General features: G+C 39.6%; 1 protein-coding gene across 5 annotated transcripts in view; it reads left to right on the forward strand.

Moving 5' to 3' along the window:
• CCSER1 (coiled-coil serine rich protein 1) overlaps positions 1-27,955 on the forward strand; it is a 724,845-nt gene that overhangs the window by 174,049 nt on the left and 522,841 nt on the right. For all 5 annotated transcript variants that reach the window (XM_067297075.1, XM_067297076.1, XM_067297077.1 and 2 more), the window contains exon 5: positions 6,883-7,003. In XM_067297075.1, coding sequence (XP_067153176.1) covers positions 6,883-7,003 — 121 coding nt within the window. The remainder of the gene's footprint in view (positions 1-6,882; positions 7,004-27,955) is intronic.

Genomic DNA, 27,955 nt, shown 5'->3' on the forward strand with positions numbered 1-27,955 from the left:
AAAACTAACAAAAAATCAATGATACGTGAACTCTCAAATACCTTTCTCAATTCAGACTAGAATGTCTTGAAATTTTAAGACTCTTTTAGGGGCATTTTTTCCCCCTCTGTTTTCATTAACTTGAGTGAGATCAGAAACCGTAAGTGACAACCTGTTTCTTAGTGCTTCATCTTCATCTCCCTCCCTTTCTCCTTTTTCTTTTCTGATTTAGGGAGAAATGAGGATTATGTATGAAATTTGGGAGAAATGTTATTGCTACGAGAATCTTCAGCCTGATAGTAGAGACTTGAGAGGTTTGATTAAGTAGCCAAAGTTTTTGATGCCTGTGCAATGAACACCCCAAACCTGTGAGGTTTACTTCTCTACTTAAGCACGTATTGTCTAGAAATACTAAGAACATCCTTGGAAAAAATTAGAGGTGTGCTTTAGAAAATTCAACATATAATATAATAATATAATAAAAAGGAAAAAAATCCATTCTAATTTAAATATAGCATAATTTAAAAAATACATGTTAAAATTCAGAAATATATAAAAAGTTAGAATACAATAACTGAAAAAGTCTAGGTATATGAGGAAAAACTAAAGAGAGAATGAACAGTTGAGGATTCTTTTGGTGAACAGGACTACCAAGAGACTGAAACAGCATATCTTTTCATCGAATTTTAAATGTCAGTAGAAATAAATGAGTATAAATCTTCCAAACCTGTCTAAATTAACCACAGTTTTTTACTGGAGATGCCAGAATTAATACACTAGGATCTTCTCTTATGAACTATTTCTAGTATCAACAGCTCCTGAAAAGATAGCTTGAGTTGCATGTTTAAAATGTTCCTTTTTCTTCCCTTAGCTCTACATTCATTCTCTTCAATACCAGAATAATTTAACTGAAGAAATTTGCAGTATAATCTCAATCTCTCTCCCCCCCTTTTTTTTTTCTTTTTGAGGAAAGCCTGTATGACCTGCTCTGCCTCAGCTATAAAACTAGTGCACGTACAGGTGGGACTCAACTCGTGCAACTCATTATTCATTCAGATCACCTCAGAATTCAGCTCATTTCCTAAGCCTCATTAGGGCAGAAATTTAGAGAACAGTGTATTGAAATGTAAAGGCCTGAATCTGGAATTGGTGCTCTAGAGTAATTAAAATACTATGGAAAGCCAGCAAATGCAAAAAGAAATGTGTGACTGATCCTTTGGATGCAGGTGTTGCTCCTGATGTTTCAGTCTCCTGCCTCCTGCAGTGGCAGGTGGCTGATATGTCCGAGGGGAGTATTTAACCTCTTCTATGCTCCTGGTTGATTGCCTAACTTTTTGCAGGAAAAAGTAGAAGCTTTTGGTAAAAAAACAGCAATTGTTTCCAGACTTGTTTTGTCTCTTGAATAATGACGTTTGATTATTTTAAACTTAACAGTCAGAAGTGCAAATACTTGTTAGAATGAGCATCCAGCATGTTTGAATCCAGGAATACTTCACTGTCCCCAGCTGCCTGTGTCCTGAATCCCTCACGCTTCCATTAGACACCGCACATCAACATTTTCCCTTTATTTTCCCTGAATTGTGTAGTACTTACTATTAATTTTACCAAATGACCTCTCGTGTCTTGTATCAAAAGAGACTTTTTTTTTCCTAGTTAGTGGTGATAACCAGATCTCGTCTCTTCTCTAATTAAAAAAATAAAAGTGTACAATTAACAGAGTATTTGCAGTAGATGCTGGAGAAGATGCCCCTAGAGCTTAAAATCCTTTTATTCTCCAGACATATGCTTTATATTCAGTGGCTGTTGAAGGTTTCTTACTGGCCATACTGTTCAGGGAATGAAAAATTTTTCTCTAGTTGATCGAACTTGAAGTAACTGTCAAATTAGTCACTCTCGTTGTTCTTGAAAGAAACGGGAAAAGAAAGAAAAAGTTTTTGTGTCTCCAAATGGGTAGATTTATTTCGATAATAAACCGTGTTCTGGGAATGCTTAAACCAACTATGGTCACTCCAAGTCAACCCTCCTAGTAATAAATATGTGAGGTACTTTTAAAACACTTGGCAATGAAAGAAAACAAACTGCATGCTTCATTGAAGTGTAAACTGGAGACTCTGGGCGAGGAATTAGGTAACTTTTAAAAGCAGTACTGATCTCTTAAAATACCATTGTGTGAAGTTAGTCCATTTGTTTTTATTCTTTCTGTAGAGTTGTCCTGTATATGACTTGATACATACTGTCTTTATTTTACCAAGAGAAATACGTTTTGTAAATGGTGATACATAGCAAAGATGTTCCTCCAGTTGCAGTATTTCACTGCAGTTACTGGCTGATTACTTAAGGGGTAAATAAGGAATAAAGGCGATGCGATTACTGAAAAGTACCATCTCGCTTGCATGGGAATTACCTATTTTTTCAGAAGACAGTCCCCGTGTAACACATTGCGAGCCACTAAATATTGTTGTCTCCTACATCTAAAGGACTTGCTACAGCTACTATCAAATGAGCTGGTGGTTTGCCTCGGCGCTGGTGCCCTGCCCAGGCTTCCCCCGCAGCCCCGGAGGGACGCAGCAGCCAGCGAGCGAAGGAAGCTCCCCGTTCGAGCCGTGCTGCAGTTTGTGTGCCCTTGGCAAAACGCAGCAGCGCGCCAGAACGTAACTGCTGCTTCCTGTCTTGTTTTACAAACGGTTAAAAGGACAGTCGTCCTTTTTTCCCTCCCTAAATATTGAATGAAGTGATATTGGGGATTTATACTAAACAGGCCAGATCAGAGGTGATGCGTCCCCAACAACTGTCCTCTCATGAAGTGGCTGTTAATGATCAAGAAGTACTAACCTAAATTGCCCAGTCCCCTCCCGGCAGACCTATGCACACTGACTGTGTCGAAATGTATTCCCTCTTTTGTGGAGCAAGCTACTACCCAGTGTGAACAAGGGAGCTGGACTTTGGCGCTTAGCACAATGTACACAAACATAGTGGTAGTTCAGCTTCGTGAGGCAATTTTTGTTACTGCTTATTTATCTTTTGCTGTAGCTGGAAAATAAAGGTTAAGGAAGTGCTGAACTCAGATAGTGATCCTGTACAATACATGCACTGGCAACATAAGGCATTTTGGGGATATTTTTCAAATGCAGAGGCATTTACTTGTACTATTCCCTGCATATTTGTTGGTGATTAGATAAAACGTGTTTCACTTTGCTTACTACATGCTGTAGGCAAAGGGCACGTTTTTTATTCATAGACTGAAGAACAACACTTGCTTTTTACACAGCACAGTGTTAGGAAAATGGAACAACTAAATGCATGACTGTAATCAGGCATTTTGCAAACTTTCCTATATGATACCCAAGAAGAACAGAATTAAAATAATATGGTAAAAACATTTAGTAAAGTCTGTCATATTTAAGCCCCATCTATAGTATTGTATGGGAAATCTAACCAAGCTGGTGGTTAGAAAATACAGAGGAAAAAGAAGCAGTCAGCAGCTTTGGAAACTTACTCCTTGCAGGTTAAAAATACCAGTTCTCCTTTTGTCCGTAAACTGCAGGGATACGTACGGAGAGCAGAGCTGGTCAGTAAGGCATCAAACTAGCTTGCACACTCGCTTCCAAAATACTGTTAGAGCCTGGGGCAGCTGTTTGCATTGATGGCTTTTACCTATACCAACTCATATAATGAAAAATTTTGCTTTTTTTCTGTTTTCCTTACCAATTTGTTTGGGAAGGCTAAATTTCAAAGTTCTTGCTGGCTGATAAAATTGGACCCTTGAAAGGACTTATGGTTAAGAGGGGAAAATCCCTCAGTGTCTTGGTTTGGTATTTCAAGGTCTGTAATATTTGGGGAATCTAAGAGACTCAGATTAATGATGAGTACAGTGGGTAGACATCAGTAAATTTTCTTCTTTTTTTGGTGAAATGTGGACCAAAAGTACCTGAAAAGTGAAGGTACAGAAAACAAACTACGCTGAAGAGAAACTTGAAATGGAGAATGGAAAACCAAATGGGCTTCTTAAGTAGAACAGTGCCTGTCCCCATCAATGTTAAATATGAGAGTTGTTATTCTGCTTTCAAGCACATTCTCATTACTTGAATGAAAGCTCTGAACAGATAATAAGAGAATACACTCCAGCAGATGAAAATTACTTGCTGCTGTGTTGTCACTATTTCATGACATTTTAGTTAATTAGCCCATAATGACTTATGGTTGTGTGCACAGAGGCTTGAGATAAAAAGAAGGAATTGTAGGGGCTTTAAAAAGCCATGCCAAAACATATTTCTTTCTAGAATGGGAGGATAATAAACTCCTCAAGCTCAGCTCACTGCAAGGCTGCTGGGTTTGTCTTCAGCTGTGAACGAGGGGATTATTCAGCCACCAGATAGCATTGGTCATTAGATTTTGCTCATTCATGTGAAGTTTCTGTGCAGGGTGAGAGGCTAGCAGTGGCATCTTTTTTACAGTTTTATCTTTCTTTGTAGCTACTCTGATGGATAGTAGGTGATCCAGGCAAAATCCTACCCTATGACGCTTTCATAGTTACAAGACCTTTTACAAGTTGTCAATTAATAACTAAATCTTCAAGTGGTATCACAGCTCTCTTATTTGAAAGAGAAATACATATTTGCTTCATACTTTACTTTCCCTTTTTTTTTTTAATTGGTGTTTTAGCTTAAAATTCAGGTAATGAAATTCAGTATTGCCCCTAGACAAACCTGTCTTTTTACAATTTAGCTATAAATCAAGAGTCGGACAGACCTAAAGCTTCTCATTTGCACATATTCAGTTTCAGTCAGTGGCTGTAATGAGAAGATGCTAATTTGCATGTACAAGGTGTTGGAGATGCTGTCACTGAATTGCTTGGTGCCTACCAAATAGCATCTCACAGATATGAGGTATGCTGGTTGAACATAATGTTTACAGTAATATAAAACTCGCCTACAACTCATGTTTTCTTCTATATTCTTGCTAGCTGTGTTTTGCACGGTTCCCTCCTTACTTTTTTTTTAAGTAGCAACTTGTAATGTTTATCCCACTCATATGTCAATATGCAATGTGATAAGTTCTCTTTAGGCATGGTTGTGTTTTGGAGACTGGTGTCTGATGGTGACCAAGTTATGAACATCACTTCCAAAGGAAAATGAAGGTGACATTTCAGTACTGTCTAGTTTGTGTTGGTAGCATTTAAACATACCAGCATAAACAGTGCTGGAGAAAATCAAATGCATTAAACATAATTACTTGTGCTCCGTAAAAAGATTTTCTTCCTGTCAGAATCTGCCCATGCTGCGAAGGGCTCAGAATTGCTCTGAAAGCAAAACCCCCCGCTTGCATGTTGCAGACCTTTGTGCAAATATCCAAGTGGCTTTTGACCTTTTCCTTTAAATCTACTCTGGAGCTGCCTTAAAGCATGAGTTTTCACTTCAGGGTGTGTGTCTGGCATGCAGCGCCTGGTAGATGTGTGCCGAATTCATACTCAGTGCCATTTGAGCACTCGGGGAAAATGCCACGCTATTTATCTTGGTAATCGTTGTGGGTTGGTGCTCAGTGGCGGTTGTATGGATGAAGCTTTACTGCAGGGTTTTGCTAGAGGAGAACAGGCTCTGCAAAAGATAGGTCGCCTGCAGACCGTAAGGAGGAGGCACATCGCTGTGGAGGCTGGATGGTCAGTGAGGCAGCAGAAACAAGTCTGCCATGGCGATATGTCCCAGTTGAACGTTACCAGCTGTCACAACCTCGCCCTAATGTACGCACTGATAAAATAGGTTCTTTCTGGCTTTGAATCCCTGGCAAGGTGTGGTGGTCGTTCCTGTTTTACTGTCTGTTACAAGCTGTATATGTGCACGTGTGCACTATAAAGTAGTTTTATATGTTATACATTTAAAATCCTGTGCGACTTTCTGCTTAAAACATGGGTCACCACACTCTTTCTTGCTTACGCACAACATGTATAGTCCGACAAATGTATAATACAAGAAGCTGCTGTGGTTTGTACAATACAACTAACTTTTACTTCCAGCTTTTATTCGGCTCGCAAGTGTAGACCTTGGCTGTTAGGGAAATCTATACCTTCAAAATGTGTAGCAGTGAGTGGTGACTACTTAAGTGCTAAATTACTAGTACTTGTAATTTAAATTTTAGACTATATATATGTGTGTGTGTATATCTATATATGTATATATTTTAACAAGTATAGCTGTCTCTTCAGAGGTCAGATGCTTTTGAGAATTCATTTATTAGTACTACTTGGGCCAGATGCTCAGCTGCGATAAATGATTGTTCTTCCAGCTTTGATATCATCTGAGTCATATTGTCCAGCACTATGATACGTAAATAATTTGTATGAAGGGAAAGCATGAATCAACATAGCAGATATCACTCCTAGACCATTTGGATTTGGCCTTTTTGGACTGAAGTGAGACTTAACGGTTGAAGCCAAAGAACCTGGCTAATCAGACTTTCTCAAAACTAGACTCTTACCAAGTCTGAAATTTCTAATGGTGGGAGGCTCATCTGAAAACCATCCTTACTTTCTGCTCTCACTTTTAATTTGTGACAGAAAAAAGAACAAAAAATGCATCGTACTCTGATGTTACTTGTGAAAATATGAGTCCTTTTAGGACTCACACACACCAGTGAGCTGGAGTAGACTGACATCATATCTTGTGCGAGCTAAACCTTAGTGAGTGATGATGGGCACATCAGTCTATGGCAAAAAAGTGCCAAGCAAACACTTTGGGAAATGTGAAAAACTATGAAGCTTTTCATTTGAGGAGACTATAATGCAGTCTGATAAATCATTTGCAATTTTATTTGTTGCAGTAGGACTTGATCGTATATTTTGCTTTTTAAAAAAACATTTAAAATACACACTGAGTTCACTTTTTAACGCTGAGATTTTTATCTTTGCAGTTTGCCGGGAAGACTCATACCAGTCGATAGTCTCATGTGCTGCTGTAGTACTTAGCCCTGTAGAACCGACAGTGGATACGAGGAAGAAAGAACAGACAAAAATGCCTGATGTGTCTAAACAGTGAGTTATTGCTTCAAATAACATGATCTTTTATAAGTGCAATTTAAACATCAGGCCAGATTCTTTCTTGTGGATATGCATGTACATCTCTTTTCTGTTTCACGAGGGGTTACGTAGGAATTTCCAAAAGCAGAAACTGGCCTGAGGCTAGGCTTTCTTTTGTTCATTAGCTTGTCTTTTCCATGACTTTTGGTAATGAGGTGCACAGAAGAAATGGGCATTTATACTCCAAGAAAATGACTTTTTAACAGGCTTAATAAGATTATTCCTTTTGTATAAATAGTTCTTTTATTCTTGCACATGTTTTCTAGTCAACAGTTGATTTTTAGAAAGAACATAATTCCTAAATGCTCATTTTAGATATTTCAGTATTTTTCAGTGACTGTTTTACTTCTGTAATATGAGATATGATGGCATCTTCAGAAGTACGGTAGTGGTCTTCTGAGGAAATCCTATTAAATTAAATAGACTCCAATTTGATATCTTGCCCTGTCGCATTAGATGAGACTCATGACCACAGCATGAGCAGTAAGATTTATCTTGCAATACCAGGCAGGATGGTTGTTTCTTAACAATTGAAAATAACTTTTTTTTCAGGAAAAGAAAGAAAGAAATAATAACAGTAGAACTTGTCTATCAGTAATTCTTTTTCTGTAAAATCTTAGCATGAATGCTTTTTAACTGTAAAAAGCAACAACAGTGAATTAGATATGAGGCCTGAAATGTAGGTGCAAATACTTTGAGTCAGATTAAAATATGTATGAACTATCGTATCTGTTGCTAGCTATAATAAGGTATACTCATAAGGTATGAAGTCTGTCTTCCCCATACACATGTAGCCTTGGTACAAGTACGTGACTTAAGTCTGTATCTAACTGCAACATCTGTTTCACTCTGGTGATAAAGTGCTTCTTCCCAGTCTGCCTGTATCTAAAAGTTTAACACAATTTTTGCCCATCATCTAGCTCTTGTTAGAATGACTTCATGTTTGAAATACTGCTAGCATCTAATTGCTGTCTTACTGGTATGACTTTGGATGATGAATACTAAGGAACAGGAAAGGCAATAGACCCCAAAATACTAGACAGAAATCCAGAGTATTTTTAGGGTTAGTTCAAACAGCTTACTAAGTTTTTGCCTCCTCTCCATTGAAAGACGAACATGAACTGTTGTTTGATGGGCTTTTTCCTATGCTATCAGCAGCTTCAGCATTTCATAATCCTTTATGAATTCAAAGTGAGGCAATTCTTGTATGTGTTTAGCACGTGCTTGAGGACTTGAATGATGCCACCTCTTAGATTTTTTTTTCCCCCTTCATTTTATTGATATTAGCAAGTATGTTCATCTGCTGTTTTCTGGTTTGTGTTTTTTTTTCTTTTTTATTTAAAACTGCATTGGTGATATCTTCTAAGCACATAGTCACATAAATTATACTTATCTCATGCACTCAGAGGTCTCAAACATGCTCTGACTACTGTTCCAATCTGTTGGTCTTGTAGGTCTTTGGGATTCTTTTTAAAAGAAAACAAGCTTGTGCTTAGACAAATGAGACATATTTGAACTTCACATAAAACAGCATCGCCATATTAATACCTTTAAACCAACATTTCTTATAAATATGAGGAATGAAACATCTTTTCAGAAATCCTTTACATGTTATTTGGACAGGAATTGAGTAAACTTTCTATAAACTTTCAAAGCAATTGTAAGGGGATTAAAGCATGATTCAAGAAAATCTCAAGAGCTGTGAAACAGCAGTATCCTTTTCACTTCCCTCTTCTAATTTCATCCCTGTGCTTTCTACATGTGGATTGTTTTCCCCATATCCCCTTTTAATGGAAGCAAAACAGGTATCAGTTCCTTTGTCTAAATCTGCCGGGATCATCTGTTCGTCTCCCCTGTAAACATCAAGCAAGAGGAAGCCCTTGGCACACGCAGAATTGCACTGACTTGAGTGCAGAGCCCCTCTGTGGGCTGATCTGCACAGATCTTTACATTGTAATTATGGGCATCACTTTCCCTGAAAGTAACACACATGCTTTGATTTGTATGCTTATGTTTGTGCATCTCGATGGGTTTGCTTTATATGTTCCCAAAGCTGTGGATATTGCAAAGAGCTGTGCAGCGGCCAATTCTCCAGCAAGGAAGTCTTGGGAAAAGAACGTTGCTGACTTCAGGGCCTTGGACAGAATATGCTTAGAATAAGAAATGCTTTCGAAAGGAAACTCTATATAATCTAAAACTGATAAAATACATATTAATGATAAACCAACAAACAGCTACAAATAACTAAAAATAATTATATTGTAGACTGCAGTAGAGCTATATGTAAGATTTCTAGGACACAAGAAGCTATGAATGAAGCCTGGGGGAAAAAGAGCCTTTAGTGTAAATTGCATAATAGTTGACTAATGATGTTGTTTTGTCTTAGTAAGAAACTCTTTAGTGTTTTTAAATGATGTACTGTATTTGCTTAATGTAGTTTTACTGTAAGTAGCAAATAAACATGCCAGAAGTTGTAGCAGCAAAGCTTAACGATTCTTTGAAGTGTCAGTAATTAGATATTATCAGGATCGGAGGAATAAAAGGCCAATTTATTTACTTTTTTCCTGTATTTTGTCTTGAAGCTCATAAACATTTCATGAGAAAGCAATTTCTTAGCAGTATGTAGGGAATTACTAACTCTTGTGCACCTTGTGCACTGTGGGCAAAATCCCTCCCTCTGTTGTTCAGCAGAGTTGTACTTGACTGAGTAATGTGATAATATAAGAACGTAGCAGCAAAATAAGCAGAGAAAGCTCTGGCTTTCCTCAGGCCAAGCAAACATCTTACCTTTAGCAGGCCTGGGAGTGACATAACGCATCTTAACAAGCATGAAGGAACCTGTTTGGTGAAGCTACAAAACCTGCAGGAGGAAGATGCAGTTCTTGCTAGGTGCTTTGGCCGTTTTTCTGTGTCGCTTTGAAGGCTGCTAGAGCACAGAAGGGGTTCACTGCTCTTCCGTAAAGATGAATTTTGGAATGGGGGCATTTCTCTGCTTTCTATTGAAGAACAATGCGCAAGTCGTCTTGTTTTCTGTGCTCAGCAAAGTATGCTTTGTGTGTCCAGCCGGCAAGAGCAAGAGGCCCTCCTTCATAGCGCTCGGCCTTCCAGTCCCCAGCAGGCTGCCGTGCAGAGAAATATGTAGTCTGGATGTCAGTGTGAGGTCAGGACAAAAAACAAGAAATGTGAGCTCCAGCTTGCTTCTTCCTCTGTGCCCTCCACTTCGTCTAGGATATTGAATTAATTTGTTGTTATATTTTGTAGAAATACAAGCCTTAAAACCCACACTGGCTCAACAGTTCAAATTTTCAAGGCCTCTTTGCGTTGCTGTGGTGATAATTCAGGCGGCTTCTCTTGAAGGTGCACAGATGCTACAATAATTGGAACAGTTTATTCTATTTGCATAGTCTTAACTGGAGGCCTTCCTCTCTGAATTCAAATAAAAATAAATCAGCTGCTGAGGCCGAGCAATGACATGAGGAATCCTCCCTTCCGTTTCAAGTTCTTACAGAGAGCATGGGAACGAAGGCAAGGCCAGCGAACTGGAAGTTATGCTTTAAAACAACTTAGCTTCAGCTTCTGTGATCAAAGTATCAACTGAATGCTCACACTGCAAGGGACAGTATGGAAGCAGAAGTTTCCTAAACATACCGGTTTCCCAGAAGATGATAATCTGCTGCTGTGTGCTATTTATATATAAACAATGAATAAAACCTGTTCATGGGCTACCAGGGCTTGAAAAAAGTGTAGTACAATTCAGGTGCTTAATTTTAAATTTAAAGTTAAGCAGGTGCTTGTGTCCTTTTTCTAAATGGTATCCTTGGGTATGACTGTACTGCAGTGCAGAGAAGTGATGGCAGCATATAGCCGTCTGAGCTGGCTAGTTTAAAGCTGGCTTGTGCATTTGTACTTCAGCTGCAGTCACATTCATAGGTTTTGCTTTTTGGGGAGGGGGGGGAGATATTTCTGTTGATTTGTTTTTAGAACTACTAATTATGTCATGACTCAGATACTGTAATTTGCCAGCTGTTTGCCATATCTTAAAGAAATATTTTCATGAACTTTAGGGAAATTTCCAGATTAAGTTCTTGGGTAAATGCTACAACTTCTCTGGCAGCACTTTATGCTCTTAAGAATCAAGTCAGATTTTTCTTCTGATGAATACATCAGTGGGCCTACACGGTGAGTCATTTTAATATCCCATCTGTGCTGAAGCTGTTTAATTTGTCCCTTGCAACTGTACTTACCTAAGCAAGATGCTCATGCATGAGTTCAACTTCAAATACTAGTCTCCTTGGAGTCACAGCGACAAGCTGGATCCTTACTGATGGAAAATAGGGTAAATGGGAGAATTTTAGCTTCAATGCAATTTTGTACTGAACTGTTAAGTACAGATACTCAGTTTGACAACTAGGAAGGTTTTGGTGCATGTATGTTCCATATTTGCCAGCTGTAGTAAATTTATAGCTAAATTTAGGAGCCTTTTTTTCTATATGAACTTCAAGTTGTAAAAATGTAATTGTTACATTGGAAGACTCTGGTAGTCCTTGTTGACTCTTACAGCCTTGCCTAATTCCTTTCGAAAGGAGTAGAAAAGAAGCTGATTATAGTCTACTCTTCAATTCTTTGAGTTACAGATTCTCTTTTCCCTTTTCTCTCTCTCTCACTCTTCCTCTTTTTAATTTTTTTTCATTTTTTTGATAAATCTCTGGGGAGAAATTCTTCGCACCGAGTGACAGTGCTGTTATTTTACCCCTGTGTTACTGGTTGCTCCTCCGTGGTGTCAGGCGGTGTGGTCTGTAATGCAGCCAGTTTGTTGGGCTGTAGTATCCCCCTGCAGATTTGTATCTGGTTTGACAGTCCGTTCAAGAAGGCATGTTTTGGTAATGTGAGAAATGAATGCTTTTCAGACTAGTTTGGACAACCTGTTAAAAGATGATTGAAGTGTTTCAGTTTCTTGTGTAACTGCAATGATGCACTAAGAAAGCATTGCTCCTTGGGTAATACTGAGAGTATATGGATGCCTGCTATTGCTCTGGAATTACATTGGTTTGAAATCTCTCATTCAGACTCGATTTGAAACAGTAATAGACACCTCACCTGAATTATAGTATACTTTCCACTACAACATTTTATTGATACTTAGGCAGAGAAGTAGAATTTGTATGAATTTCTTTAAAACATGTGCTTGAAATTGTAGCAAGGAACTTCCAGTACAATAGGCTTATGTTGTGAATAGTCAAATGAGCTAGTGACGATTGCTTCCTGGACTAGTAGGAAGTAAATACATTTGTGCAAGGGCCAAATGCATTCTTTGAAGTGCCTGACAGACATGGGTGCTTGGGCTGCCCCGTAGGGAACTAGCCAGGCCTGGGTCTCCCCAGGGCCCAGGCTGGAAGGGTTGGGTGCGCACGTATGGATGACGTACTGTCTGCCTTCCCCTAACCCCAAGTAGCTGAAACTCCTACCTGACATTGACTCTTTTTCAGGCAGCTCAGATTGATAACTTCTTTCTGCTTTCCTTGAGGAAAAAATAAACAATAACAAATCAAATTCTGATGTTTCTATTGTCTTCTCTATGTCCTGCCACTGCCAAAATGAGTTATGATTTTGTACAAACAAAAAATAAATAACGGTTGTGCAAAGGCAGTATAATTAGACTACAAAGCAAATGTGGAACAAAATTTGTATCTGGTTATAGAATGAGAGTATCAGCAGTTCTCACATTCCTTCTCTGTCATTGTAGCTAGAAATTTATAGGAAAGATCAACAGGAAAACAATCTAGATAAGTATTTTAATTATCTTAGGCAGTTGTTTGCAGCTAAAGGATTAGGAAATTCTTTAGTTGCAAATGTTGAAAACACTGTTTTTTGAGAGCCACTAACAAATTGTAATTATAGCATTCAATATTATTTTCAGTTATTTATAGTTCAAATCCAGTCTTTTTCTGTGTGGTGGTGAATAATGCAAGAGGCAGAGGGATGATTGCAGTTGTCCTGTGGAGGACAGATGCTATACAGAGTTTATCGATAGCCCTGCCATAACAAAATCCGCATTGTGATCCAAAAACTCTGATCCTTTAAATATGGTCATTGCCTGTAATGCTTCCTCTTCCTTCTGAGGAGATACTTGGTTTGTAATGGGCCGTAAGGGTGTCTGTCATTGCCTTTGAAGTACTAGTGACATGTCTAGACCTCATGACAGGTCATGAAAAGACATAGGGATGGAATGGCAGTCACAGTGCTGAATTAGGTCCATTCGAATCAAAGCAGAGAGGAGCAAGGACACTAAGCCATTTCCATGTTGAGATAATTGTTGTATTTTCAAAATAAGACTAGTGCATTGTAGCATTGTGTAATTCTCTTATTAATAAGAGAAAACTAAGAAAATAAAAACGTCAAAGGATAATACAGCTTTATTGAAATACAACGTGTCTGAGCTCCAAATGAGCTTCCTGTAGAACTTGTGGAGAGTCAAAACAGGTATGATGATTTACATTGACCGAGAGTATGACCAAAGCTGACTTAAAGCAGTGAACTCTGCAAACTAGGGAGAATGTGGTTCTGGCAAGTAGGAATGCAACTTTGCCCTGCTTCAGCAGCAAACAGTGGACAAAATAGCTGCCTCAGTGACTATAATTTTCTAACTAGACCTGAAGTCATTATACTGAAACCTTTGTCACCACACCACAGTTACATTTAGAAAACAATTCTGCTTTAGCCTGAGGCAACGATAAAATATTTTTATTCCATTTACATCCCCAAGCTTATGTATCTTTCTGATACTGTAAAGTCATTATATTTTTGATGATAACTCTAATAAGAATGTTTTTCAGAATAGGATTATCCATTTGTGTCTCACTCTTGAGATAGTTTTCCCCCCTAAATTAAATTAAACTTGCTGCATTTCCATGTATCTTTTCTTTACTGTTCTCTGTGAACCATCTTGTTCTGCATTTGACATTTCTCCAGTAGTAGTTGCTTTGGTCATCTGGTTTGCTCATTCTCCTACTCCAGAAATCTTCCAAAAGGAAATACATCAAGAGTAGTATTTTGCAGCTTCTAATTTGAAAAATTTCAATTTTAAATTTCAATTTTTAATTTAAAAATTTATTTTTTATTTGAAAAGCTACTAATTTCCATCCAGATAGACTTGTAAAGGCAGGTGTTTAAGATGTGCTTGCTGTAAGAATGGAAATTCACTTTGCGTGTGCTATAGCTTCTAGAAGCTTTATTTAGATTACAGAGAAGAGCGTTGACGCCTAACACTTGGCAATGAAAATTGGCTTCTTTGGCCAATGGTCATATAGACTTAACTTGGAAAAGGCCTCTGATACACTGTTTTTGACAGGTTCTTGAGTACGCAAATCATGACAAGAGTTTTATCCAGTTGAAATCTATTTTGGAGAAAAAAGTAGTGTACCAAATAACCGTAAGAGTATTAAAGCAGTTTTTTTGGTAAAGTATCTTCTAATGTGTGGAATGGATGGATCAACTGGCTTGAGCTAGGTGGTGTTGAAAGGCACAATAGGAACACAAAGGACTCTTCTGAGCTAATGGACTTGAATAATCATTGGAAGAATATTCTTGGCATATACATTATAGTGAGAGCAGTGAAACATGACTCATAGTTTTGACTAGACAGGACTTTCTTTGCAGTTTGAATTTTGTGTTGAGATTTTACCATGGGATGAAATTGGAATGATTACGTATGTATTGAGAGTCCTTAACCTCCGGAGCAAGTTTAAAAAGTGATTTATTTGAAGTAAATAAAATCTTACCTGGCTCTTAGAGAAGGACGCGTTACCACAGGGAGTGCAGGCAGGAACACTTGAGAGGTTTTAGGAAATGGAGCAAAGGGAACAGGCTTAGGCAATTAAACATCAATTATTTTTATTGTCTGGAGATGCACATTTAAAGCATTGCTCTTCTAAATTGTAGCTTCAGTCTCTTTTAAGATTTGTTATTCTAATAAATTTATGGTGTTTTCCATTGTTTTATGTGGCAGCTGCCTAAGCCCTGTAAACCCCATTGCCCACTGGAATGACTGTAAAATGCCCTTCAAACATCACAGCTTTCTGAGCCAAGGCTGCAGTTTGGCACGTGGAAAATGACCCACTCATTTACGTAAAAAAATGATAATGAACAAAACCAAAAAAACCCCACTTCCCTGTGGAAAACAGGGGCTTTGTTTTTATCCTGTCTGGACTCCTGTCAAAAGTAGACACCCCAAATGAACATGGCTGCTCGCTGAGCTTCCAGTGTATTATGGAGGAGATGTAAAGTTTTTACTTAGCACCGGCTTATTCTGTGGGCTGAAAGAGCTTGAGCTCACGGCAGAGCACTGAAATCTCAAAACGGATGCTGCGGTCTTGCTGTCGTCTTCCTCTTCATTTTCCAAAAGGCCTTTTTATGATAATGTAAAGTTAGTTCGTATGCACATTTGTTGGACATTGGTTATTAAATCTGTATTTCGGTGACGGAGTTCCGTAGCACACCGACCGAGGTGCAGTAGGGAGGGCAATGGTAAGTGTCACGGTTAGCCTTGATGCCCGTTTAGCCCGGTGAGAACTGCCAGGAGCCGCGAGGCGCCGCGGAGGGAGCGGGCTGGCAGAGCCCGGAAGGGGGAGCTTTGGCAGGACGCCCCTTCGACTCGAGCAGGGAGAGACAGTCAGATGCCAGCTGCACCCATTCCCTTTCCTTGTACGCGCCTATGTCCAAAAGCTTTAAATGCGTACAGAAGTTATATTCCTGAAACTCCTGAAAAACTGTGGCAAAAATGTTTGTTAAACGTGAGTTCTTCAACTCAAGCTTGCACAAAACTAAGGGGAAGTGCTTGGTAATAGAGAGCAGCTCTAGAAACAGAATTGCACTTTCTGGGATGTAAAAGCATCTGCTGGTGCTAGACAGTAATTAAAGTTGTGTTTGAACCGCAGCCAGCAATGGTGTGAGCTTTAGCGTCTCAGGAGAAACTGAAAGCAGGTCTGGGCCCATGCTTTTGTGCAGCAGGGCCGGCAGTGCGTGGTGGTGTCCTCGGAGGCCTGGGGGGTGTGTGTGTGTGTGTGTGCGTGCGTGCGTGCAAGGGAGAAGCGACTGAGGGGGATAATTGGTTTTGCAATGCAGAAGTCTGTGGTGTTCATATTAAAGTACAACCCCAGTTCTTAGAAATTAGATTTCAAAGCATAATTGCAGCTCAAATGTAAAAAATTAATCAACTATGCTATTACTTGTGAACAATTAAAGCATCATAAAGTGGAAAATAAATATGAAGGAAATATGCTTGTATATGTAATACTAAGATTGTGAAGTACTTAATTTGGTTAGACAAATACATTGTAGATTAAAACTAGAAAAAACAGATCAAGTACATAGCAGAGATGTACTGGTTTTACTTTCACAGTAATTTCATAATATCACTGAAGCATAACAAAGAACAGCGTTTCTTGGCAATTTCTTATTCTCGCTGGAAGAAGGGGAAAGGAGGGATGTCAGGGAAAAAATAGGCAGATTTGCAGTTATGATTGTATGATATAGCTGTTGGACTACACTGTTTGATTTTATAGCTCATTGTATGCTTCCAGTGCAAACATTATCAGATGCTCTTTTGATTCTGATCAGTGAAAAACAATACTATTGTGATGGTGCTGTTATTGTTTTCACTGAGAGGTTTTCTAAGCCATGAATTTTGTAAAGCCTGCCTGAAAACCATCATCCTGTGCAGTGGCTGTGCTTAGAGTTAACTTTGTTATAACATATTACACTAGTCTGTGTCATATTATTGTGACTTAAAATAGTAATAGCACCAGAGCAAAGGAGGTTCAGTCAGTGTGCTGCTAGAATTGCCTCATGATGCTTCAGGTCTGAGGCATTAGCTGCATCCTAGAGGGAATGAATGATAAGAAAACATATAGATTACTTGCGTGCTATGTTTCCCAAACCATCGGTGGGATTTCACTTTCTGTTTTGCAGAACTGAATGGAGAAAGAGGTGCTGGAAGAGTGCACAATCTGAATATTAGTATTTCTAAGGGCAAGATTTGTTCTGTTTTGCAGAGAAAAAAGAGGTATTAGGGAAAGGATAGAAATAATTTCAAAAACATTTCCCACACCTCCAGCTCCTTTGTTTGTTTGTTTTGTTCTTTGTTTTTTCCTGGAGGGAATGAAGATATAGAGGCAATATCCCTCTTACTCCTGTATTTACATTTTCAGTGCACTTATGAATATCTCTGGGAGTAGGGATTTCAGTAACTAATCCAAATACATGTTTACATTGAATATTGAATACACTGTGATTTACTGGCATGGATTTACTGATAGCAGGGGTGAAGGTGTACAGCTAAAAAGGTGTAGTGGTGGTGCCGCCCTTCCTTTTGCTTTCTCTCTTGCTCGCTCCTGAGGAGGCAGGAAGGAGAGGAGATAAAGGGAAAGGGCAGAGCATTTACACATCACGACACATGCAGCATTGCTGCAGCTGGGTCAGTTGAGACAGACATTTGCAATTATATTGAAATAAAATTCAGTTGTAAAGACAAAACACTGTATCAAGCAACAGTGAATTTCAGATAGCTGAAGGCCACAAAAACTATCCATAAAGTTATGAAGCGAGTACAGACTGGTTCTTCCTCCTGTGCTCCAGGAGCAGGGTTAAGCTGGGATGTACCAAGGAGACCTACTGGCCAAGCTGCTTTTTATCAGTAGTAGCTGCAGTAGCTGCAATGGAATAATTTACTGATTTTTGCGAAGGAAGATTTTTTTTCTTTTCTTTTCCCGTGCCATACCTAAAAGTATTTCATGTGCTCCCTGCGCCAGGTCCATTTACTAGGTCTTTGAGAGCGTGGTAGGATTTGACTCAAAGGAACATGGGAATTTGTTTTGCTTTTTGGACTTTAATCCTCTCTGTCGTTACACAGTGGCGTAGGCTGTGGCTTTTGCGCACCAAACATATTTGCTGCTGCTATGACATAGATTAAAAACGTGTCAGCATGTATTGCAAATACATCCACTGATTAATAATCTAGCCTTAGAGCTTCCGTCAGAGCAGCTCACATCAGTTGTGTACAGCTTTGATAAATGTCTTGAAAGAGAAAGAAGGAAAGAAAAAGAGGCCAGTGCTTGCATCATACCTCTTTCTTTCTTTATTGAAAGGTTTAAATACAAGTTACATGTATTAGCAATGTGTAAATTTGAACTGCAGTGTCAGGCACAAGCAGTTTATAAACCTCCGAGGGTCCCAAAGAGCTCTGTGTGGAGTCTCGGTTTCAACCTCCGCAAGTTAAGATAGCTGGCCAAAAAGAAGCATGCAGAATTTGGAAGAAGTGGGTTTTTCAGAAGCATGTACGTATATGTCAGAGCATGCCATAGGTTACAATTTAAACAACCTGCGGTTCTCTCCCTTTTCTACTCCAAGATCAACTGTTTTATGTTCAGCAAATCCCCCGGATCCCAGGAGTATTCCTGCAATGAGCAAGATAAGTGGAAGGAGGGAAACACAGATAAAAGAGATTATTAGGTTATTGGGAATGTGCTACTGCAGTGAAAATCAAGGGAAGTATAGGCAGGGGAGAAAGAAGAGTTAGTTTTGAGGTAAACTTTCCCATGTTTAAATCATTCATGCTTTTAAACTACACTCTTGGTAAATTGTTTGCTTATACAAAAAGCCTATGGCGTATTTACCTAAAGGTATGATAATGTTCATCTAACTCTGTCCTACTGACCTGCTCCTCCATCCCCAGCCTTTTATTCAAACTTCTTAATGTTGAATTTTCAAGAGTATTCCAAGGATCTTTTTTATTAAGTTCTCTTATATTATATATTCTTCATACACAATTTTATTATGTGCCCAGCTTATTTCCTTGGAAGATAATGAATTGCAAAGGACTCATCTCTCCTGGCAGTAGCAGGAATAGAGATAACAGAGACCCGAAATCAGAGTCACAAAACAACCAGGCATGAAAGTTAGGAGAAGCAAGAATGAGAGGCGTTCCTTTCTTTCAAGGAACACTTTTTGTAATGCTGTTTGCATCAAGATGTCTCAGACATACAGTTTAAAGCCAAAACAGCAAAAACAGAAGTCCTTTTGGCAGATGAGCTAGAGGTAAGGTGATGCCAAGTCATTAGGGTCTCTTAGGCACATTAATGGGGTTGTACTTTGAGCCTTATTTTTCTAATCTTTACCTGAACCTGGATAAATAATAGTGGTTCATACTTTTGACGGGAAAAATTTTAATGGTCAGGATAAAATTGTCAGAGTTGACAATTAATGGTCACTATAGCAAACTGTGTTACAGTACTCAAAAATGTGCCATGTACCTCCATATGTAAATAAAAACTCCTCTGTTTTTTGTCTGAGGAACAGCACAGTCCATTTGGCATAACAAATGTAGGAGCCAGAAAATAACATTTTTGGGTCAGTATAGAAACCCAAGTGTTTAGAAGTAGGATTACCACGTTCCTTTCTGAATCATGTGCTGGGTCTGTGGGAACAAATATACATGGAAATAATACACTAAATATATTTTACTCTAAGAATTGAAGGTATTAATATAAGGTGGAATTGGGATGAAGCGATGCAAATAGGTCTAATAATAAGTATTAATTGTAATTGTTTTCAAGCACTATACTCCAATTCATGGCTGCATTTTAAAATCATACAGCATCATTAAAATTTAGAGAATACACTGCTGAAACAAAAATTTAATTTAAGATAGCAAAGGCCTATCATCGCTCTTAGTTTATTCTCCCAGAAATTGCTTGTGTTTTTTAAGGGTGTCACATAAGAACACAAATACATTTACAGAACTTGGAATTCAGTAGAAGTCCGTTGCAGAAGTGAATGACAAAGCTGAGCCATAGTTCAAAAAGTCTTAGAAGGAAGTCATATCCCCCTTCAGATCATAGGGAACTGTCAGCTCTGTCAGGACTTGTTTATCCTTATATATAAAGTTTAAATCACTAAAATTCACCTGTTCAAAATTATATTTAATGCTTCCACCTTTTCAGTATCAGCATGCTTATTCTTGAATTATTTTTTAATGTGGTAGTACATAACAAAATGTACTAAGTGCTTTAAATTCCAAATTATAGAAAATGAACCTGAATTTATACTGAATGTCTGATAGACTTCAGGGAATCCATAATTTAGATGGCAACTGAACAGGCTGACTCCAACTACAATAATAGATTATACTTGAAAAGGCAACAATTAAATATATATAATAGAATGGTTTTGGTTACTATGGTAACAGTTAAAGAAGGAGGTTTTTCAGCATTACAAACCACTGTGTGTATACAAGAGAAATAATGTTCTTCTCAGGCAAAGAACCCATGAAAGGTTTCCAAGGAAAAGACTAAGTAATATAAAATGTTTGAACCAAAAGCTTTTAGATATCTCTCTACAATATGTCAGTGCTTTTTTTGACTCCCCTCCCTTCATTCCTTTGCCACTAATTTTTAGAGTTAGGAATTTTGAGCTCTTTGGCAAAAAACACATTGCAAAGAGGATTAGTGACTGAAACAGCAAGGTGGACAAGATATTTTATTTCTGGGACCATTTACAAGAGATCTAATCCTGTCTCATGAATCTTTCTTAGCTCTGGCTGTCTATACTGTCGTTTCACACTTTCTTTGGTGTTCTTTTCTCTTTATTCTCTTAACCTGTAAATAATGCACAAGAAGAAGAGGAAAAAAATAAGGAAAAATTGTATCTGTTCTGTATTGTGTTTGGCCACCATTCATGAAATTCAGAAGTGCTCAAGTGCTTTGAAGATAGGGTTGCACAGCGACATTATGCGTGCATAATGCTTAAAAATATTGCTAAACCAGTTATTTACCTTATTATTCCTTCTTTCTTTTTTGGCTATTGGGTATCATCCATACCTCAATTTTGATACTATTAACGGAAGTGATGTCAGACAGGAAGGGTACTTACAGCATCAAGCTTGCCGTAGAGCAAATGTTAATTAAAAACATATAAATCTTCTTGTATACTTGATCTAAATTAGAGTTTTTATGTACCTATTGAGGGAGGAGAGTCGCTCTAGAAGCCTGATCATCAGGAATGCTGAGTCCTGTACTCAGACGGGCACCATCCGTAAGAGTTTGCAACATCTGAGAAGCTGCCTCCCTTGGAGTATGGGAATCGGCAGCTGAAGCCAATTAGCACCCTCACTTTCATGATATGACATTGAATTTTCAAAGGAGAAAGTTCTTTGATTGCCTTTAAAAGAAAGAAAATGTCTGGAAGAGATATAATCAACTATTATTTAAATACATATTAAACAATACTGGGTTATATTCTGTATTTGTATTGCCTGTACACCAATGCAGGCAGCATGGGGAACAAACAGGAAGAACTAGAGATCTGTGTGTGGTCGCAGGGCCATGATCTCATTGCCATTACAGAGACATGGTGGGATAGCTCGCATGACTGGAGTGCCGTCATGGATGATGTGCTTTTTAGGAAAGACAGGCCAGGAAAGTGAGTTGGTGGAGTTGCTCTTTATGTGAGAGAGCAACTGGAATGTATTGAGCTGTGCCTAGGGGAGGATGAAGAGCGGGTCGAGAGCTTATGGGTAAGGATTAAAGGGCAGGCTAGCATGGGTGACACTGTGGTGGGTGTTTACTACAGGCCACCTGATCAGGAAGAGGAAGTCGATGAGGCCTTCTACAGACAGCTGGAAGTAGCCTCACGATCCCAGGCCCTGGTTCTCATGGGGGACTTCAACCACCCCGATATCTGCTGGAGAGACAACACAGCTAGGCACAAACAGTCCTGGAGGTTCCTGCAGAGCATTGGTGACAACTTCTTGACACAGGTGGTGGAGGAGCCAACAAGGAGAGGTGTGCTGCTGGACCTTGTACTAACAAACAAAGAAGGACTGGTGGAAGATGTGAAGGTCAGGGGCAGCCTTGAGGGCAGTGACCATGAGATGGTGGAGTTCAGGATCCTGCGAGGAGGCATCAGGGCACTAAATAGGATCGCAACCCTGGACTTCAGGAGAGCAAACTTTGGCCTCTTCAGGGACCTACTTGGAGGAATCCCATGGGTTAGGGCCCTAGAAGGAAGGGGTGTTCAAGAGAGCTGGTTAATATTCAAACATCACTTCCTCCAGGCTCAAGAGCGGTGCATCCCTATGAGTAGGAAGTCAAGCAAAGGAGGCAGGAGACCTGCCTGGATGAGCAAAGAGCTCCTGGCAAAACTCAACCAGAAGAAGGAAGTCTACAGAAAGTGGAAAGGGGGACAGGCCACTTGGGAGGAATATAGGAGCATTGTCAGAGTATGCAGGGATGTGACGAGGAAGGCTAAGGCCCGTTTGGAATTAAATCTGGCGAGAGATGTCAAGGACAACAAGAAGGGCTTCTTCAAATACATCAGTAGCAAGAGGAAGACTAGGGAAAATGTGGGCCCTTTGCTGAATGGAGTGGGTGCCCTGGTGACGAAGGATGCAGAGAAGGCAGAGTTACTGAATGCCTTCTTTGCTTCAGTCTTTACTGCTGAGGCCAGCCCTCAGGAACCCCAGACCCTGGAGGCAAGAGAGAAAGTCTGGAGAAGGGAAGACTTTCCCTTGGTGGAGGAGGAGTGGGTTAGAGATCATTTAAGCAAACTTGACACCCACAGATCCATGGGCCCTGATGGGATGCACCCACGAGTGCTGAGGGAGCTGGCGGATGTTATTGCTAAGCCACTCTCCATCATCTTGGAAAGGTCATGGAGAACTGGAGAGGTGCCTGAGGACTGGAAGAAAGCCAGTGTCACCCCAGTCTTCAAAAAGGGCAAGAAGGAGGACCCAGGGAACTACAGGCCAGTCAGCCTCACCTGCATCCCTGGAAAGGTGATGGAGCAGCTCATGCTGGAGGCCATCTCCACGCATGTGGAGGAAAAGAAGGTGATCAGGAGTAGTCAGCATGGCTTCACCAAGGGGAAATCATGCCTAACCAATCTGATAGCCTTCTATGATGGAATGACTGGCTGGGTAGATGAGGGGAGAGCAGTGGATGTTGTCTACCTAGACTTCAGCAAGGCTTTTGACACTGTCTGCCATAACATCCTCATAGACAAGCTCAGGAAGTGTGGGCTAGATGAGTGGACAGTGAGGTGGATTGAGAACTGGCTGAATGGCAGAGCTCAGAGAGTTGTGATCAGTGGTGCAGAGTCTAGTTGGAGGCCTGTAGCTAGCGGTGTCCCCCAGGGGTCAGTACTGGGTCCAGTCTTGTTCAACTTCTTCATCAATGACCTGGATGAAGGGACAGGGTCCACCCTCAGCAAGTTTGCTGATGATACAAAACTGGGAGGAGTGGCTGAGACACCAGAGGGCTGTGCTGCCCTTCAGAGAGACTTGGACAGGCTGGAGAGGTGGGCGGAGAGGAACCTCATGAAGTTCAACAAAGGCAAGTGCAGGGTCCTGCACCTGGGGAGGAATAACCCCATGCACCAGTACAGGTTGGGGGTTGACCTGCTGGAAAGCAGCTCTGCGGAGAAGGACCTGGGAGTGCTGGTGGACACCAAGTTAAGCATGAGGCAGCAATGTGCCCTTGTGGCCAAGAAGGCCAATGGTATCCTGGGGTGCATCAGGAAGAGTGTTGCCAGCAGGTCGAGGGAGGTGATTCTCCCCCTCTCCTCAGCCCTGGTGAGGCCCCATCTGGAGTACTGCGTCCAGTTCTGGGCTCCCCAGTACAAGAGGGATGTGGCACTACTGGAGCAAGTCCAGCAAAGGGCTACAAAGATGATTAGGGGACTGGAGCATCTCTCTTATGAGGAAAGGCTGAGAGAGCTGGGCCTGTTTAGCTTGGAGAAGAGAAGGCTGAGAGGAGATCTTACAACGTGTACAAGTATCTGAAGGGAGGGTGTCGAGAGGATGGGACCAGACTCTCTTTAGTGGTGCCCAGCAACAGGACGCGAGGCAACGGGCACAAACTGAAACACAGACACTTCCATCTGAACATGAGGAAAAACTTTTTCACTGTGAGGGTGACAGAGCACTGGAAGAGGCTGCCCAGGGAGGTGGTGGAGTCTCCTTCTCTGGAGATATTCAAAACCCGCCTGGACGCGATCCTGTGCAACGTGCTCTAGGTGACGCTGCTTGAGCAGGGGGGTTGGACTAGATGATCTCCAGAGGTCCCTTCCAACCTCAGCGATTCTGTGATTCTGTGTGATTTTTCTCTTTAAAATGCTAGATATTTGAATGTATTGTTGTTGAACTACAACCTAGCAGTTACATAAACTTTGTTAAATGTGTCGTCTAATTGTCTGTGCTTACCTGTGAAGTGAAAGGACATAGTTTCCTCTGTGAAGTACCATATGGTATGTTTGTTTTTAATACCAAAGTAAAAGTACTATAAATTGAAAATACACATGTAGGGGCATACTAAAGAAATCTGTTCAAAAGTCTTTAAAACTCATTTTCTGAACACCATTTTTCACGGCTATAAAGAAAGACTCTTGTCAAAGAGTCTTGTTATGGAAAATGCTTCTGTATCATAATTGAGAGACCTTGGACCAACTGACGTATATATGTGTGCAATCAAGAGTGAAGGAAGTCTCTAGTTTTAGATTCATTTTTGCTTGAATGCTTGGGATCTTTATTGAGCCCGTGCATGTTGTTCCTTTTCTCTTACATCTTACCTTTAAAAGCTGAGGAGGTATTTCATATCTTGTAGCCACAGTGTCATAAACTATAATTTTCTGGGTTTTGCAATTTGGGAAAAGAAATTGCATCTCTCAAGGTCCACTCATTTGTTTTTTTATACAGTATCCAGTCATCTTTAAATCAGTCAAGGTTATTAGTAATGACAAATCTGCCTTAAAAACTGGCCTCCCTTACATTAGTATCTGAATGCCTAACAAATATTTTTCTGTGTTTGTCCTCACAAATTATCTTCATATTACAAATAATGTATTATAAATTTCTGGTGAAGTGATATTCCGGGAGTGTCATAGACAATCTCTGTTATAAGAGACAAGGATTGAACACACATCATCCAAATCGTAGGCATATATCTAGCTACTGAAAAAAACCATTATATTCAGAAATTATTTCTAACTTGATCCTGATCTTATAATATTTAGAGACAGCTTTGTCTTCAAAGAGTAGTTTTACAAGGGTCTTCACCTACTTTCATGTGCTTAGATCACTTAATAAATTCAAATTTCTCATCTAACTCCAAACTGCTGTCAAAACTGAATGAACAGAAAAGTCCTGGGGAGAGAGAGAGCGCCGTGTATGAAGGAGCTCAGTGGCCTGCTCTCAACTTCCCACGTCTTCATTGGCCTTGATGGTCTTTTCTGTGGACAAGACAGATTTGGGGGCTTTGAAGCTAGCAAGTTAGGCATTATGGGTGGTTTTGTGCTGCCCTTGGTCAGTAGCTCTTTGCAAATCTTTCTGGAATTGCCACCAAGTGCCACTGCGAAGGCTGCACGCTCCAAAGGTGCTGCCACCAGGAGCGTGATGTGCTGCTGCCTTACCATCCCGAGCCTGTTCACAGCGGTAGTGGACAAGCGTGTGGAAGTGCCTTAATGGGAACTGAGACAAACCTGTTGTGCTGCCTGCAGGCAAATCGCTAACAGAACTGGAATGAATTTAGGGCTCAGCATTACCTGCTTGATACAGTTCCTTGGCTGAGGCCGGTTTCACATCATCAAGCCTGGTAGCATCACCGATAGCGAGGGAACGCTTTTTTCTTTTACTTTGTAGCGTTCTTTCTATAGATTCTCCGTGGAGCTGGAAGGAAAGAACTGTCCTGATTAACATAATGTATAAACGTTCATCGTTGTTGATGGTGAACAGAACATATGCTAATCTCTGTTAAATCCTCTTTTGTTGTTGCAAGAGGGGTTGACTGTAGTTCATTTTGCTAGGGCGACTAAATTTTGTGAGCCGTCTAATCTTGAATCTGTACTTGCTTAGATTAGGAGATCCTTTTCAAACAGGCACATGTGTTTTGTGATCAGGCCTGCTGCTGGAAATGGGCACGGTTCAGCCCTGTCGGTTCAGTGAATGCTAATGAGCAAAAAGCACGTTGCTGTCTTGCCTTCGCTCCTCTGGTTTCTTGGGGCTATGAATCCCATCTATATTGATGACACAGGGATAAACTTGTTCCTTCAAGCACACCTATGAAAAATTCATGTCTGCTCTAAAGATCTGTCACCTCAGATGCATATGGACGGCCATGTGAGTATGTCACATCATATATTGGTCAAAGACTTTGGATTTTTTAAAGTTTAGTTCACAGTAGCTTTAGCTATCTGCCAGAGCAAAAGTAATGAAAAATCTTGGGTCAGGGAAAATTTGTATGGAAGTTTTGATTGAAGATCATGCCTATCCTGAGGTTGGTCCTTCCTCCAGTTGAACTAAGGTAGCTAAAAGCAGTAGCTTGCCCATGAGTTATATAGCTAGGTAAGTACAAAATATGACAGCTGTCATACTGCCTTCAAAAGAGTAATTACAATCTCTCCATTTCTTATATTAATGCAAATACAATGTAGTTACGTAAAGCAGTTTAACAGTTGACATTTGCTTTATGGATTTTAATTTGCTGACATACAAAGTCTGTATATTTAATGATAAAGTGTCTGATTCCTGCATTATGCTGAGTGTTCCTGCCCAATAATTTGTTCTGCACAAGAGGGCTGCTGTAACTACCAAAAGCTAGAAGAGAACGACTGTCCTTATACACATGTGAGCTTATAAGACTGGGGCCTTGAGCATGATAATTCCTTAGATATAGGTTTAGATTCCTATATTATTATTATTTTTTTTTTACTGACATACAATGGCTAAGTGTATTAGAGAGAACATTACAGTCAGTTAACTTTGTGGGATTGGATTCATATAACTTTGTTGATGCTCAAATCCTATATTGAAAAGAGAAAAAAACAGATACGGAAGAGTATTTTAAAACCCTTTTCTGTGTTTTTTCCCATTTTTGAAACTCCATCACCAATTTTGATGTAATGAGTTTTGCAGAAAATGAAGCTTACCATAAATATAGTTTTATTTGAAGTCTGAAAGCGTCGTGAGGAAATAAATATATTTTAAAAATTTGACCTTAGTGTTATGAAGATCTGCACATTTATTCAAATTTAAGCAGATGACTGGTCCATTGAAATTTAAGTGTTTTTAGCAAGCTTGTGCTGTTTTATCCAGTGTTCTTTCATTCAGTCAAGCAAACTGGGATGATACATGAGTCTGTGAAAAGAAAGTATAAGTATTTTTGCATGGCAGTGTTTAAACAGCTTTAGGGAAATCAGTCTGAAAACTGAAAGAAAAACAGAAACATGATAAAAGATTTTCTATTTCCAGCAGAACTGGTCAGAAATTTTCAACTGTCCAGTGAAAAGAGACAAAGGAGAAAGCTGCAATTCAAACAGATGAAGGTTGTGTCCTTATAAAAAGTGGACTGTGTTTTCATTTTGAATAATTTCAGCTATTTCTGTCTTTTGAGGCAAAGATTGTAGAGGGAGAGAATCTTTTCTACAGTTTTAACCATTAAAAAGAAATTTGGTGTTCTGTTACCTTTTCTGTCCTTTATTACATATGCATTTAAAATTCACTTTAGATATTAATGATACTTATAAATCCATTTGCTATCCATAGTGATTTCATTGAGGAAGACTGAAATCTTTAATGGTAATGGACCTCTAGCTAGGTATTAGTTATTAGATACTTAAGATCTTACTTCTTCCAAATGGGAATGTTTAACCTACATCCTAACCACTTTTGATAAAGATCTCAAATCACCTTTTGAAGAAGTAAAGATGTTATTCCCAGTATCCTAACTGAATCAGGCAGTAGCTTTACACCTTGTATAGATACCTTCTGAGACAAGTGTCACCTTCTGCAAACTCCAGACCTCGTTTCTTATGCTTTAGCATTGCACAGAAACCTTCCAACATTGAGGGAAGTCTAAGCTGTAG

The sequence above is a fragment of the Apteryx mantelli genome, chromosome 5, assembly GCF_036417845.1.
Source record: "Apteryx mantelli isolate bAptMan1 chromosome 5, bAptMan1.hap1, whole genome shotgun sequence".
Lineage (NCBI taxonomy): Eukaryota > Metazoa > Chordata > Aves > Apterygiformes > Apterygidae > Apteryx > Apteryx mantelli.